This window comes from Suricata suricatta, chromosome 11 (assembly GCF_006229205.1).
Source record: "Suricata suricatta isolate VVHF042 chromosome 11, meerkat_22Aug2017_6uvM2_HiC, whole genome shotgun sequence".
Taxonomy (NCBI): Eukaryota; Metazoa; Chordata; class Mammalia; order Carnivora; family Herpestidae; genus Suricata; species Suricata suricatta.
In genome coordinates, this window is record NC_043710.1 from 10423195 (window position 1) to 10438315 (window position 15121).

Genomic DNA, 15121 nt, shown 5'->3' on the forward strand with positions numbered 1-15121 from the left:
ATATATATGTATATATATATGTGTATATATATATATACATATATATATACACACACATATATATATATCTGAAAATAAATAAATGTTAAAAAAAACTTTAATAAATACAGGTGAAAGGCCCAGAGAGGCCAAAACCGACACTAAACTCCAGAATTCCCTGAGAAACTGGGGTATAAAAAGAAAGGAAATAAAATATTGTTCACCAAACAGGCCAAAAGGCCCTAAAGAAAGAAAGCCTTTGTCTCTGTATTTACCTGACTTCAGAAATGGAAAGAGAAAGCATTACCCAGACTGCCCCAGGTGCTTGAAACCTCCCTGCAGGCTTCCTTGAAATGGGAGCTTCTCCGCCATTGCAGCCTCCCGGCCACTTAACTGCCAAGGTCCCTCTTGTGTCCATTCTTGATCTGCCCACACCCCTTCTAGCTCCCCAAATGGCACTTTGATGGGGAAAATTATAAGCGTGTAATATATTCGTTCTCTTGTGACCAAAAACGGCTGCTTAGTGGGGAGAGCAAGAGACACCTAGAATCCTGGGCTCGGGGCAGCCACCGACTCCTATTCCTGTGTGGATGATGAGCTTGTTAGTTTTCCGGAACCTTCTGCCTAAAATAATTATATTGGAATATTTGGTCAAGCTCATTTTTTTACTGTTTTCAGTATTATTCCAAAACTTTTCATAATTTCCTAGTCTGAAGAATAAGCCTTTTATCGGCTTCTTTTTGAAAACCTAATTTTTAAAAAAAATTATGTTTTTTTATTTATTTTTGTGAGACAGAGACAGAGAGTGAACAGGGGAGGGTTAGAGAGAGAGAAAGAGAGGGATACACAGAATCAGAAGCAGGCTCCAGGCTCTGAGCTGTCACCCCAGTGCCCAACATGGGGTTTGAATGCATAAACCATGAGATCATGACCTGAGCCAAAGTCGGACGTTTAACCAACTGAGCCACCCAGGCACCCCTGAAAATGTAATTTTTTAGTGTTGACTTATTTTGAGGACAGGAAGGGCAGAGAGAAAGAGAGAGAGAGAATCCCAAAGCAGGGTCAATGCTGTCAGCGCAGAGCCCCACATGGGGTTCAATCTCACGAACCAGGAGATCACTACCTGAACTGAAATCCAGAGTCGGATGCTTAACTGCCAGAGCCACCCAGGTGCCCGGAAAACATAACACTATCTCCCAGGACCTTCAAAGTGTTGGAAAAACTCCCCGTCAATCCTCTTTTTCTCATTGCTAACCCTGGAGAATAAGGTGGCACAGATTATTTCCTGGATCACCTGTCTGCGTTCCGGTCTGGACTGGGTTCCCTCTGGCCTGTCTCGCTTTGGTCATCCTAGTACTTTTCATTGCTCTGTCTTATACTGGATTCCCTGGTTCCTTGATCTCGTGTTTTTCTCTTGCTTGTGCAGGTTGGTAGTGTTAACCTTAAAAACAACAAACAAACACAACCAGCCAGTTATTTTACCAGCAAAATGCGTTTGCTGAGGAATAGCAAAGGAATTTGCAGTTTGAGACAAGCAAAGTATGGCAAACCACAAGCGAGTCCGAAAAGACAAGGGAAGCTCAGCTTTGATTCGGTTTCAGAAGGAAACTGGGGAGAGTTCCTTCCAACAAGAGATCATTGGCAAAGAACCAGGACTTGAGGGTGTGGTGGCTTGTCACTGGCTGCCGGTGGTGGGGAGTGCACTGCTGCAGGGGTAGGGAGAGATCTTCATTCTTTCCCTTGAAAACAGAAGATAAAATTTGTTTATGTTTATTTATTTTTGAGAGTAAAACAGAGCATGAGCAGGGGAGGGGCAGAAAAGAGGGGGGGAAACAGACTCCCAAGCAGGTTCCAGGCTCTGAGCTGTCAGCACCGAGCCCCATGCAGGGCTCGAACTCACGAGCCCTGAGATCATGACCTGAGCCGAAGTCGGATGCTTAACCACCCAGGCGCCCCAGAAGATAAAATTCTTACGTGAAAATATCCTCTCTTGCTAAAGTAATTCTTACCTTCCTTCCTCCGGCTGGTTAGGCAGGCCTGGGGGAGCGGTATCTGTGCAAGCGCGCCCCCTGCAGGGCTTCCTGGCCCTGTTTTCAGTTTCCTTCTGGTCAGGATAGAACACACTGTCCAGTTCCATGCTGAGAAAGGGTATGCGGGAGATAGGGTTTTTGAGATTCTGTTAGCCTGAACGTTTCCTTTTTTACACGCTTGAATTCTAAAGAGGTATAGAGTTTGAACTGCTTTACTCAGAATCATTCACTCTATTTTCTTCTAGCATCTACAGAATTCTAGCATCTGTATTGGCAATTCCCATGTAATTTTTAATTACAAATATTTGTACATGCCATGTATTTTCCCTCTGGAAATTTGTACAATATCTCTTAATCCATAGAGGTAAAAATACAATTTGTTTGGATTTCATGTAAATCTTATGCATTAATTTTACTGGCTAGTCAGGAGCCATTTTCGAGCTGGAGACACAGCCATGTACTTTGTCTTAAAATAAAAATTATCCATGTATTATTTTTTGATAAGTTCCTGATTTAAAAAATCTGTTTCTCTCATCTTCGTGGGCCTCTTATTAGGGAGACTGCAGACAGACATCCAGAATTTGTCTCTATTTTCATGTCCTTCTCACATGCAGACATACTCCTTCCAGCCCAGTGGCTTAATGCATCACAGCATCAGCTCAAAAATCATAATGATGAGGAAAACAAAGACAGAAGGAAAAAATTAACCTCACAACTTACAGCCCATTGACAAGTCCTTGAGACAGAGTGACCTTCGCCTGGGAGCTCAGCTGTCTTGATGATGACACTTTGCTAAGGGCAAAAGAGAACCTCAGCTCAACATTATCCTGACCCCCAGGATCCTGCCATTTTTTTTAACACATAAAAATTGCTTTGGAAACTTCTTTCATCACTATCGCCTCCCAAGACGTATCTTGGCAATCAATCTCCAGGCTTATGGTCCCCCGATATACATCTGAAGAGTCTCAGGACTCAGTTTTTACTAAACAGTAATAAATCACCTTTTCCTAACAATAGCTAGCCCCCTCAAGGTTCCGGAAACCTCGTTTCCACAATTCCTTAGAGACTTAGGCTGTCCCTACGCCCCTCCCACCTGAATGTATATAATCAGTCACCATCACAACCCCAGTGCAGCCCTTTCTGCCCACAGCAGTTTGTCCCCATGCTTTAATACAAACACCTTTCTGCACAGATAATGTTTCAAGAATTCTTTCTTGGCCGTTGACTCTGAACCCTAACGCTTCAAACTACGTCATTCAGTCCCAAGCCTCAGGTAAGCACCCTCTACATGAGACATGGTGAGACAATTCTTCTAGAGGCAAACACTTTTATAGATGACTCCAGTTCATCTCTAATCAGGATTAAATTGTGACAATTTATCTAACTTTTTATTGCGTTGTGACTTTAATAATGTCTCCATGGGCTTGAGGTAAGGAAGGGTTTCTTGCACAAAACACAGAATGCATAAATCATGATGAAACATGAGTAAATAAAACTACAACAACAATGTGGGGTGGAAGTGTAACAAAAGCTATGAAAACATCAAAATGAAACAAAACAAAATCAGAATGGGAGAAGATAATTGCAACAAATGCCGTTTAATAATACTAACAAAATGTATGTGTTCATGAGACTTCCTGATTCCAGAAATAGGTTAAATTTTAAGGGTGGTTAGGTTAGAGTTCGATTTCTACATTCTGAAATTCTCCTCCATTGCCTTCAGCTTAATACTGTGGTTAGTTTTTGCCATGGCCACTAATAGCTACTAGTTCCAGCTATATCTTAATTCCCAGGTATGTTCCTCATAGTTAACATTTGTCAAGAAAGCCTCCAACTGGGGCACCTGGATGGCTCAGTCAGTTAAGCGTCCAGCTTCGGCTCAGGTCACAATCTCGCGGTTCGTGGGTTCAAGCCCCACGTCAGGCTCTGTGCTGACAGCTAGCTCAGAGCCTGGAGCCTGTCTTTGGATTCTGTGTCTCCCTCTCTCTCTGACCCTCCCCTGCTCATACTCTCTCTCTCTCTCTCTCAAAAATAAATAAAACATTTTTAAAAAATTAAAAGAAAGCCTCCGACTTAATGATGATGGTTCCACAACTGAATCAAGCCTTGGACACAGTCATGAACTGAAAGTGTTCTGATGGACCTGGATCTATCGCGGTGGAGCCCAGGGTGAGGTCAACTCCCCCCAAATCTCAAAGGTGCCATCAATCTGGGGATAGCTAAAATGGATGCTGGATGGGCAAGCACAATATCCACTATAGGGTGTCAATATGTTTTGATCAAAATCTGTTAGCCAATATCTTTGGAAAAATACAAAGAAATGGCTTATTTATGTATGACATATTAGATGAGAAAAATAGAATTAAATAAAGAAAATGTTGATACAAATGTTACAACAAATACCTTTCCTTCTACTGAAGTTATTTGCTTTGTGTACTATATAGGACTCCTAACCAACCTCTTCTCCACTAACTCCTTCCAAAGGAGATCTCTAAATTTCAAATTAGTGCACGGCTTGTCCAAATTTATCCAGTGGTGTGCTGGTAGATATTCAACAACTGCTTTCCAAAGTTGGAGGGTCGGGGTGGGAATGTGGCCTGTGGCTTCTACCAATCTCTAAGGTGTAAGTATTACCACCATAACCAATTACCAGTTACCGAAACATGTTAACTTGTGGTCCCTGCAATTTTAAAATCAGCTCTCACAAGTCACTATAAACCAGCTCAACACCACTGCAGAAATTTTCTACTGCTTCGGAAGACTCACAGCGTTGTTCTTACGGTCTCCTGTGATGCGTGTACTTTTTCTCTTTCCAAAGCTTTATCTTGCCATCTATCCCTCACACATCAAATTTAGATACACTAAGTTCCCTGTTAGTTCCCTGGATATCCCCAACTCTCTTCAGCTTACAGACTTTTGCATGAATCTCCCTTCATTGTGCAAATTCTAGTAACCTTTCAGACCTCAGTTTAGAAGAAGTCTTCTTAAAAAATGATATCCTCTCTCACCCAGGTTAGAACTTCTTCTTATGTCTTCCCAAGACTCCTGTATTTTTTCTATCATAGCCCTTATTACTGTATGTTGCACATTTCCACGGGTCTATATCTTCCACTATGAGCAACTGGAGAGCAGAGACCATACATCATTCTCTATTGTACGTCAAACTTTTCACACAGGGCATGCACATGGTAGACACTCCCTAAATATTGCCGAACGGATTGAAAAATCAGATATATATATATATATATATATATATATATATATATATATCCACACACAGTCCAGGGACTCAGTTTAGTATCAAGAGAGAGGAATTAATTTCTAAATCTGAAACATAAACACTTCAGCAGAAGATAAATCAGGGACCACATATATCAGAAGGACCCTTAACATCAAACTGCCACCTTGAAAAGATAGCCATTGATGTCACTGTCACTACTGGGCGGGGGGGACAGGGACAGGAGGAGCCACAGTGGAAGGGAGGGTTTCTGCCATCTTCCCTGCACATCTGACCACCGCCCTCCTCAGCCTTAGCAGCAGCAGCAGCAATAGCACCAGTGTTATTTAGTACTTGTGGTTCTACTTCACCACCTATAAGGGCTGAACCTTTATACCAATTGATGGGGTAGTTGATATTAATACACCTATTTTATGGATGAGGAAAAACAGGTCAAGGAGATGAAGTAACTTGCTCAAATTCACACAGGTAATAAGTGACAGTATCAAAATTGAAACCCGGATCTGTGAGACTCTAAACCCCTTACCCTTACTTCTCCATCTTACAGTTTCTCAGTACCCTTTGAAGAACAAAAGTTGATATTGCTCTCAAAGCCCCCAGTCTACACCAATCATTTATGTATCAGGGCTAGTGGGAATCTCAGGAGCTGACTGAAATAGAACCTCTGAGACTTGACCCTCCCCTTTCAAATGTAAGAAAAAATTATCTTAACGATGACAATGATGATCTTTTATTTGAGTTTTTACAATGCTGACATCAGCTAAAGGCAAGAAGCATTTTTCTGTAATGAAAAAAATATCTGACTCGTTTTCCTTCTCAATGGGTGGTTGGGAGCTGGATTTAGAGAGAATTCATAAAACAGGACTTATTCTACCTGCCTCCTTTCAGACTTGTAAGGCGATGGAGTCGGTGGGTAAGAAGAAAGAGTACTGATTCTGGGAACAACATTGGAGTGGTGATCACAGAAGTGACAAAAACAAGGTCTAAAGAAGAGTGTTTTTCCTTCCGTGTCCAGACATACTAATGGGGCTTATAATTAGAACAGAAAAAAATGGAGTTAGATATTCCAGTTTCTCATGATTGGTGCCGTAAAGAGAGGAGACTCCTGTCTTCCGGATCCTTGGGTGAGGCTCTGACTCAGTGGAGAGTTGAGGTTGAATTTCCTTGCTCCTAGATTTAGTTTTATCGGGAGGCATTTCTGCTTATGCAGAATTAGAAGGTGAGGAAATCGCCTGGAAAATAAAATAGGATCATCATCTTCCTCTCCTTCCATCCCTTCCTTAACATCACGATCATCACCAATAATAATGTGCTCACTAATTACTACTATGCCGAAGTTTTATACACATTGTCCTCATGACAAATGTCAGAAGACAATGAAAATATTTTCATCTTATAGTTGAGTTACCTAAAATCTAGAAATTTCTAAATCTGAAATATAAACACACTGTGATTTTTCATGGGTATACAGCTAGAAACTGACAGGTTACAAGGAAATAATTGAACTTAATTACATCTGTATAAAAATATATTCATATCACTATATTTATTATATAGCAGTAACTGTTATCATTGATATTGTCATTTATTATTATACTACTTATATTACTATAATATCATATTATGATGTTATAAATGTATTGAATATTATATTAAATACTTTGTTTCCCCTATTTTCACATCAGAACTCTTTTCCAGCCCCATTCCATCCCTCAATTTCATACCATCTCTAACTCCAGGAACCCCACAAATCATTACTACAAAGAAGTATATCTTGTTAATTCTGGAAGCCAGAGAGAAACTTAAATCCTAGCAAACCATGTGAATTATTAGTCATGGAAACAAACCCACCTCTCTTGAATTACATGAGTTTGTGCACCACATAACTGAGACAGAGAAGCTTATGCACAGTTCCAACAAGGTAAGGATGAGCATTAGAGACATCAGGCCCTAGAGGATACAATGCCTTATATGAACAAAATGTCATCAAGAAACCAAATATAACATCTCCCTCCCTTAAAACAAAACAAAGTGAGCTAGAGATTAGGTTTAAGACACAGGTACACACAAACACTCTTTAAGAGACACTAGGTCAACCTAAAAACATGGAAACAGGTGCCTGGATGGCTTATTGGTTAAGTGTCTGACTCTTGATTTCAGCTCAGGTCATGATCTCATGGTTTGTGGGATCAAGCCCCATGTTGGGCTCCCTGATGACAGCACTGACCTGGTTGGGATTCTCTGTCTCTGCCTCTCCCCTGCATGCCCCCCCTCTCAAAATAAGTAAATAAACTTAAAAAACAATAAACTTTGAAAACAAGTAAATAAGTAAATAAATAGGTAAATTGAAAACAAATTTCCCTGGAGAGAGGGACACACTGCATTTTTTATCAACCTATGTGAAGTAGTCATGGGTGAAGAAGATATAGAGGCAAAATTCTGATATTCTTGCTAATATCTAGGGATTTGGATCATAGCCAACTAGGGAGATGAGTAGGTAGTTCAGGAAAATGGACAAATATGACCCTTCCACCATTTCATTAATGGTACTTTATTAGAAAGTTTATGCATTTATGTCATCCCTAGAAACTGAACACCAAACTGAAATATTAAACACAAAATTACTAGACTAGCAATCCTGCTATTATCACTGAGGCACCTTGAAGAAGTGAATATAAAATTGTTCCAGAAGGAAAATACTACAAAACCCACAGTGGGGGGAAGCCCATAGAAATATAAACTTAGATAATTAACAATACATTTTAGGGGGGGGGAATGAGGCACAAACTTCTATGCCAGCAAACAGGGGGGCTGGGAGTCAGGCAGTAAAAATAGGTCATAAAATGGCAAAAAGACAAATTTAAAGGAAAATCTTAATTCTAAATTGACCTTAAAGGAGAAAGAATATCTAACACAAACAGCAAAATCATTTGAAAAGGTTATTAAGGAACTTGCCTTTAAAAATAATATGCCCCCAAAATTCAGAGTGCCAGTGTGGCTCAGTTGGTTAAGCACCTGACTTCAGCTCAGACCATGATCTCACGGTTTGTGAGTGCAAGCCTGCATCAGACTCTGTGCCTCTCTCTCAAAAATAAATGTTACAAATTTTTTTAAAAGATGAGCAAACTGAAACACTATCTAATTTGCCCTTCATTATTGAGCTAATAAGTGTCAAAGCCCAGATTCATATCAAGGTAGCATGATACCTGATGTATTATTCTTCTGAACATTTGAGGTCATTTGAAATATTTTATAATTAAACATAATTTTTGAAAACATACGTTGGATAAGATGTCCATGCAAATGCATAATTCCAGTGACTGTGAATACTGACATTCCTTGAAAAAATGCTCATTAACTGCTAAATTGATTGAGAGAAAAACAAGCCCAACTAGAGCAATTGTCATGCTGGCAATATTCACTCCAAAACTGTTTTGCATCTAAAAAAGAAGAGGAATTTTCCATTAATATAAGAAGCACATGCTTCCTTCCTTTGGTAGCAATTCATTTAAATAAATCTTGACTTAAGGTTGTCTACACACCCAGCAACATCCTAGATGCTGGGCTCACGTCAAGGAACAAAGATCTCCACCCTCATGGGGCTTACATTCTAGCAGCAAAGACCAAGAAAACAATTAAGGCTACAAGTAGTAAATTACATAGTATTTTTAAAAGTGCTAAGTTTTACAGACTAATGGAGTGGAGCAAGGATGACATGGAAATCCACAGAGAGGAGTGGAGGTGGTGATATTAAATAGGAATGCCACCTGGGAAGAAGCAGGGAGGAGTTGAGAGAGATACACAGGTGGAGGAGCTCTTAGGTCCTGGAAATAGCTCAAAGCCCTGAGTCCAGAGTGCTGCAGGTCTGTTTGAAGGAAGCAAGAGGGCAATGTGGCTGGTTGGAAGGGAGCAGCCAAAGTAAACAATACTAGGAACTGAAGAGAGAGGACTTGGAGAGCTGGGTTACACAGGGCCCTGCGGGGCTTAAAAAGAACTTTGGTTCTTACCGTGAGGAAAATACAGAGCCACTGGAGGATTTTCAGCAAAGGGGCAACATAGTTAGATGAATGGGAACACTGATGTTTCAAGCAGGACTAGTTTAGAAAGGTCCAGCGGTAGAAGAAGGAGCCCAGTTAAGAAAGACAGTGGCAGACTGGATGAGAAATAGTCAAACTCAGATTTAGCTTGAATGTAGGGTCAACAGGATGTGTTGATAAATTGGATTGTCAAAGAAAGAGAAATCAGGGATAAGTTTTAGGTTTTTGGCCTAGGAATCTGGAAAGAGGGAGTTCCCATCAGCTGACATGGGGAGGAAATGGAAGGAGAAGGTTTGAGGAGGAAGATTAGGATAGAGTTTTGGAGATTTTAGAACTCTTAAGTGGAAGCAGTGAGATCTGCCAGCCTGCTGCCCAGGGGGAGATCTAGACTGGAAGTACTTATTTCAGGGTTGTAGGTATACAATGTCACTTGAAGCCATGAGCATGATGAGGTCACTGAAGGAGTAAGTAGAGCAGGCGACAAGGAACTGAGTTCTGGGGCACCCCACTTTTCAAAGATCAGAGAAGCAAAGGAAAGGACATTGAGAAGGAGGCACTGAAAAGACAAAAGGAGAACCAGTTAATCAAAGTGACCCAGAGGCCAAGTGAAGAAATTTTTAGAAGGAGGAAGGAATGATACACTGCATGCCAAATGGTGCTCATGAATCAAGTTAAATGAGGACTGAGAATTGATCTCTGTGTTGCCAACAGAGAAGGAGATCTTAAGGAGAGCAATTATGGAGATGTGATAGGGAAGAAAATAAAGCCTTATTGGAAAATAAAGCCGTTCTTCTCTAGGGGCTTGGGTTTCTCAGGCTAGGAAGCAAGGTCATCAACAGAGCATAAGGTAAGAGAAAAGGGGTTGGTATTTGAAGAGGCCATCCATGGAGAAGGCAGAGTGAATGAGCTAGGAAAGGCGTGTAGCTGGGGCAGATAGGTGATTTAGTGAGAACACATAACAGGGACTTATGAAGCATATAATGAATCACTAAAGGAATAGAACTTTTGACTTTCAGGTGTGCAATTAGTGGTGAGAAAATGAACACTCAAAGTAACTAGAGCGAGTCAAGTTTCACAACACCCAAAAATCAAGAAGACTTTTCTGAGCTTCAGAGTCATCAAATACTTAAAGTAACCATACCAGCAGTCATCCACAAATTCTATGATTTTCTTATAATTTACCATCTGAATGCCTTAAGAGAATGTTTTTGGGCTTTACGTAAGACTCGGTGTCTCGGCTGAATCCACCAGCCCCTACTCTCATGTTATTATTGGGTAACTTATTTCTAGTCCTACGATCATAGGAAGACAGGAAGAACTGCCACGTACCAACATTCTTGTGGGTTTTCTCCCAGCTGCAACAGATAAGGATCCTGAAATAATAAACTGTTTGAACACAGGAAACGAAGCAGATAAGAGAATATTAAGTCTCAACCATTTTTATTTTGTCCTCCGTCAATTAGTAGATATCTAGCAATGGTTGCATAGAGCTTCTTTTTAAAATGCACATTCTATCATAGAGAATTATACTTGATGTTCATCATTTTGTATGAATAAAATTTTAAATTAGTTAAAATTTTGAGCAAATATATAATATTTTCCTTTTGTTTTATGCCAGTTTTTATATGTTATATGAGCATACATCCTTTAAAAACATAAGATAAAAAATATAATTATCTTTATGCTTATACTTATATTAAGTGTAAATAATCTTTATTTACATACACATGCATATATAACATCATTCACATACTCTTACCCAAGCTTCAGACAAGGGTTTGATGTATTGGATTAGATGTCCTAAAAGAACTTCAGCAAGTCTGTCTATATTGATATATCCACTCATTTTTAAATGATTATTTTGATAAGCTATTATGTTCGTGACTCTAATTTGATAAATTGAATTCGCTACAAGTTAACGGTTTTCTTAAAATTTCATTCTATTTTATACCTTACAAATCTTACAACGATTTACCAAGCCACTCCAATGGTTTGAGGGCAAAGTTGCCAAAATCATGGGGAGCAAGCACTTCTACATGAATTCAATTCTTGAATTCTGTCTGAACACAAAGGAATAGCCTTTGGATTCCACTTCAGATAACAAAGTGGTTACCACAAGAAACTCCAGAGTCACTAGAACTTTATGCTCGGGAGCATATACTCTGTGTCCTGACCCCAAGCTTAACTTGTATTCATTCTGTAGCCTAGGCTCAGTTTTTGCCTCATTTCTTTTTCTGTAAAATAGAGATGTGCATATCCCCATGTTAATATTACTGACCTTATATCTATACGGGGATAGAATGAAATAAAACATGATAAGGTCTTAGAAATTGGCTCAGCACACATAAAGCACTTGTATTATTAACAATAGCTAAGGTTTTAATATATTTTTCTCATTTAATTTCACAATGACCCAAAAAGAAGGTCCTCATATTATTTCTATTATCCTACTGAAGAAACTGAAGGGCAAGAACTTAGATATTTTTCTCAAAGGTCAACAAAGATGAGTAAATGGAAGATGGTTAATAGAAGGAATCATACAGTCAGTAAATGGCAGGGCGTGTATATTGAGAAAAGGGGAGGGGGACAGGGTATAGTTGCAGGGAAGGCCAGATATGAAGGGCTTTGCACCCAGTCTTGAATCTTAGGCTTTGCTCTGTCAGGGATACAGAACCAGAGAAAAGCTTCCAGTGATGGGAATCCAGGGATCAGATTTGAACCTTAGTGCTGAGGGTGCTTTAAAAGAATGAGTGAGGGCTTCCTGACTACTTTTTTTTTTTCCAACAAACTGACCCCAGCTTTCTGAGAAAAGAAAACTCTTTCCTGATTGAATAACTGAAACACCTCATCATTCTCTTTTCTACAATATGGAACTTTTCCATTTAGATAATCAGGATTCATTATGTAGAGAAAATCCATACTTCAAGTATTCTAGAAAAATTCAGATTCTAAGTCTTTCATCAAAATGGTAGTATGAACTATCTAAAAATTTCAGAAATGTTAAATCCAAATTACAGGGTTAGGCTGTATTCAGAAACTGAATGTGAATGTAGTCTTTTGTCAGAATGTGAGATTGTTGCCAATTTATTTTTAAAGGATATCTGAAGGTCAATGATTCTGAAAACTAAAAGCATGCATAAATTAGAGCCCAAGATTTGCTATACATTTATTTCTTCTTCATTTTCCAATTACATGCTCCATTTACTATTTTCAACTCAAATTTCCCATCTTGGGTTTCATGGTAGTTTAAGACCAAACACTCAGAAATTCTCAAAGGTCTAAAACCAGAATAGAAGGAAAATAGTAGCTGATTAACAAATAGTTCCTACTTATCACCTTTTAGAAAGAAAACATCAGGTAGGTGATAATCAAATAACAAATTTATTTATTCAAATAAATGTTAAAACCACCTAGAACCAAAAGCCTATTCTGTGGATTACATTTTGATGCAAATGTAAAAGAGAAAATCAGTCTCCTCATTTCTAGACTGAAATCAGCAGGCAAATCTCTTATCTCCCAAACCAGGACTCTCTTGACTGCACAAGATAATTCACAACTCTCATTTTTCATTTGATTTTCTTAGCATCCATAAATGTAATTCCTGGATTTAATGCATGAATACCTCAAGTTAATGTTTGAGACTTAACTTGTGCTCTGCATGTGTGATTTCTCTTACTCAGAAAGGCACTTTTTTTTTAATTTGTATAAAGAATTAAAAATCAAACCCACAGCATGCAATCTCCAAATTGCCTAAAAACATCCTTTAATCATCAAACGTATTCCTAGCAGTGGTATTTAAGAAATGATCTATGGTGAGGGGAATATGAATACGCACAAATATAGCACCCCATAATGGGTAGCCTGTGTAGAAGATAAAGAAAAAATGCCAGAAGGGATGAAATACGCTTTGTAAGGAACACCCTAGAAAAACACCCAGAGCCAGAATCGTTGCTCCGTTCAGGATCCGGACGGCCTATTTGAATGAAAAGAGAAAAAAACACAGTGGTCATATACTAGTGTCCATAGAAAAGAGACCATTTTCATTTTCTTCAGAAAGGATATGTCAGTGCTGGAAACGATTACATTCTCAAATTTAACTGGGCAAGGGCTTATTTGGGGAGGTTTTTGTCCCATGCCATTCCCGCCAATCCCAATGGCAGCCCTTCACCTCCACCTCTCTCCCTTCTCCTGTCCATTCTCACAAACTCCTTCCAGACAGTGGTAGAAGAGTAGAGGCAATATGGCTGGTAACACAGATGGAGTCATATACCTTCCAGGCCGACCGTGGGGCCATAGTATGATGAAGGCGCCCAGATATTAGGCAACAGTTCATCCAGCCTTTCGTCAACCCAAGTTTTAGATCTAAAATACGGAATGAGTTCATAAGAACTCAGCCTGCCAGCGTGGTGATCAGACTGGAGTCCATTCTCCAAGGTTGATAGTACGTTTCCTACTCTCCAGGTCTAAAATGGGCCCCAGTCTTTTCTTAAAGAAGCAGCATGATTGACTTAGTGATGAATAATTCAGAAATCACTCTTGATGAGGATAGACAAATTTTCCACATGATATTCATTTCCTTCCATCTTAAACCAATTTTTAAACTAAAGATGACCTACCCCAAGGGCTTGTAGCTTCTCCCTCTGGTGATTGTGTGATCCATCAATGGGCTGGTAGACAGAGTTATTCATCACCCCTGGTTCCACCTGGCTCACTGGGGTGCCACCTGCTGAGGCTGCCCCAAGATCTGCATTATCATCTCCTTGGGAGGCCATCTGGGGTTACTGAGGGCTGCCACAGAAAAGAAAGCCAAAGGTTTGATGTTTTCCCTTTTCCCACTAGCTAGTATTTTTTAAGTGCAACAGAAGGGTTCAATTCTGTCCATACATCAAAATGATTCTCCACAAAATGGAGCAACAATTTACATTGTTGAATTTCATTTTGTCTTGGAGTATTAGACATCAACCAACTATTGTAGTAAGTCTGAATGCCTCACCTAACTTTGGAACAGTGAAGTGTGATTTTTTTCTCGTTTTTACATATATGTATACATTCCATAGCCCCTCTATCTCTTCAGATCAATCCTGGACATCCAGACAGATGGGGTCACTGAGAGTTGATCTCTTAGGTTGAGGAAGATGGCTTTAGTCACCTTCCTATAATAATAAGAGGTATAATTTATTGAGTTGCTACTACATGCCAGGTACCGCTGCTTACTATGACTGTGTTAACATATTTAATCCTCCCAACAATCTATGCTGTGATATTATTATTCCTATTTTAAAGATGAGAAAATTAACACAGCTCATAAATGAGTCCAGCTCTAGTAGAGACATTCTACTTTAAGGGCTCCCATTTTTTAATCATTATGCTGTATAGAACTGTATGGAAGACACCGTTCTGGGTCACCATTCAGTGGAAAGAGTTTAAGTACCATGAAAAAGCCAAATCTAAATCCAAATTTGGCCACTTACTAGTTGTATCATCTAGTGATGGGAACCTCAGTGTTCACATGTGTAAAATGAAAATAAATTTAATTTCATACTAACATGACAAGAGGCAACTTTGATGAGGTATGACGTCTCTAACCTAATAAACAGTTGGTAAATGTTAACTTTAACTCATACTCTGCCATGTGTAAAAAAAAAAAAAGACTCAAAGTATGGTATACAAGATTCACCAAACAACTACCTCAACCATTACACCTAAAAACTACGTGTCACTAAAATATACACAGGGGGCGCCTGGGTGGCTCAGTTGGTTAAATGTCCAAATCTTGGTTTCAGCAGAGGTCATGATTTCATGGTTCATGAATTCAAGCACCATGTCAGGCTCTGCAC

General features: G+C 39.4%; 1 protein-coding gene and 1 long non-coding RNA gene across 2 annotated transcripts in view; both read right to left on the bottom strand.

Moving 5' to 3' along the window:
- Positions 1–1639: 1639 nt before the first annotated feature.
- LOC115306303 lies at positions 1640–3169 on the bottom strand. Its single transcript, XR_003915301.1, has 4 exons — positions 3125–3169; positions 2730–2801; positions 1989–2117; positions 1640–1718 (listed from the first exon to the last, which is right to left on the bottom strand). It is a non-coding gene; the product is annotated as an uncharacterized LOC115306303 (long non-coding RNA).
- A 2808-nt stretch (positions 3170–5977) lies between these two features.
- MS4A3 (membrane spanning 4-domains A3) overlaps positions 5978–15121 on the bottom strand; it is an 11008-nt gene continuing 1864 nt past the window's right edge. The window contains exons 2-7 of the mRNA XM_029914749.1: positions 13901–14072; positions 13120–13257; positions 10614–10670; positions 8529–8687; positions 7099–7197; positions 5978–6479 (exon numbers count right to left, since the gene is read on the bottom strand). Of these exons, the coding sequence (XP_029770609.1) occupies positions 6450–6479; positions 7099–7197; positions 8529–8687; positions 10614–10670; positions 13120–13257; positions 13901–14056 (639 nt within the window). The 5' untranslated portion in view covers positions 14057–14072 and the 3' untranslated portion in view covers positions 5978–6449. The remainder of the gene's footprint in view (positions 6480–7098; positions 7198–8528; positions 8688–10613; positions 10671–13119; positions 13258–13900; positions 14073–15121) is intronic.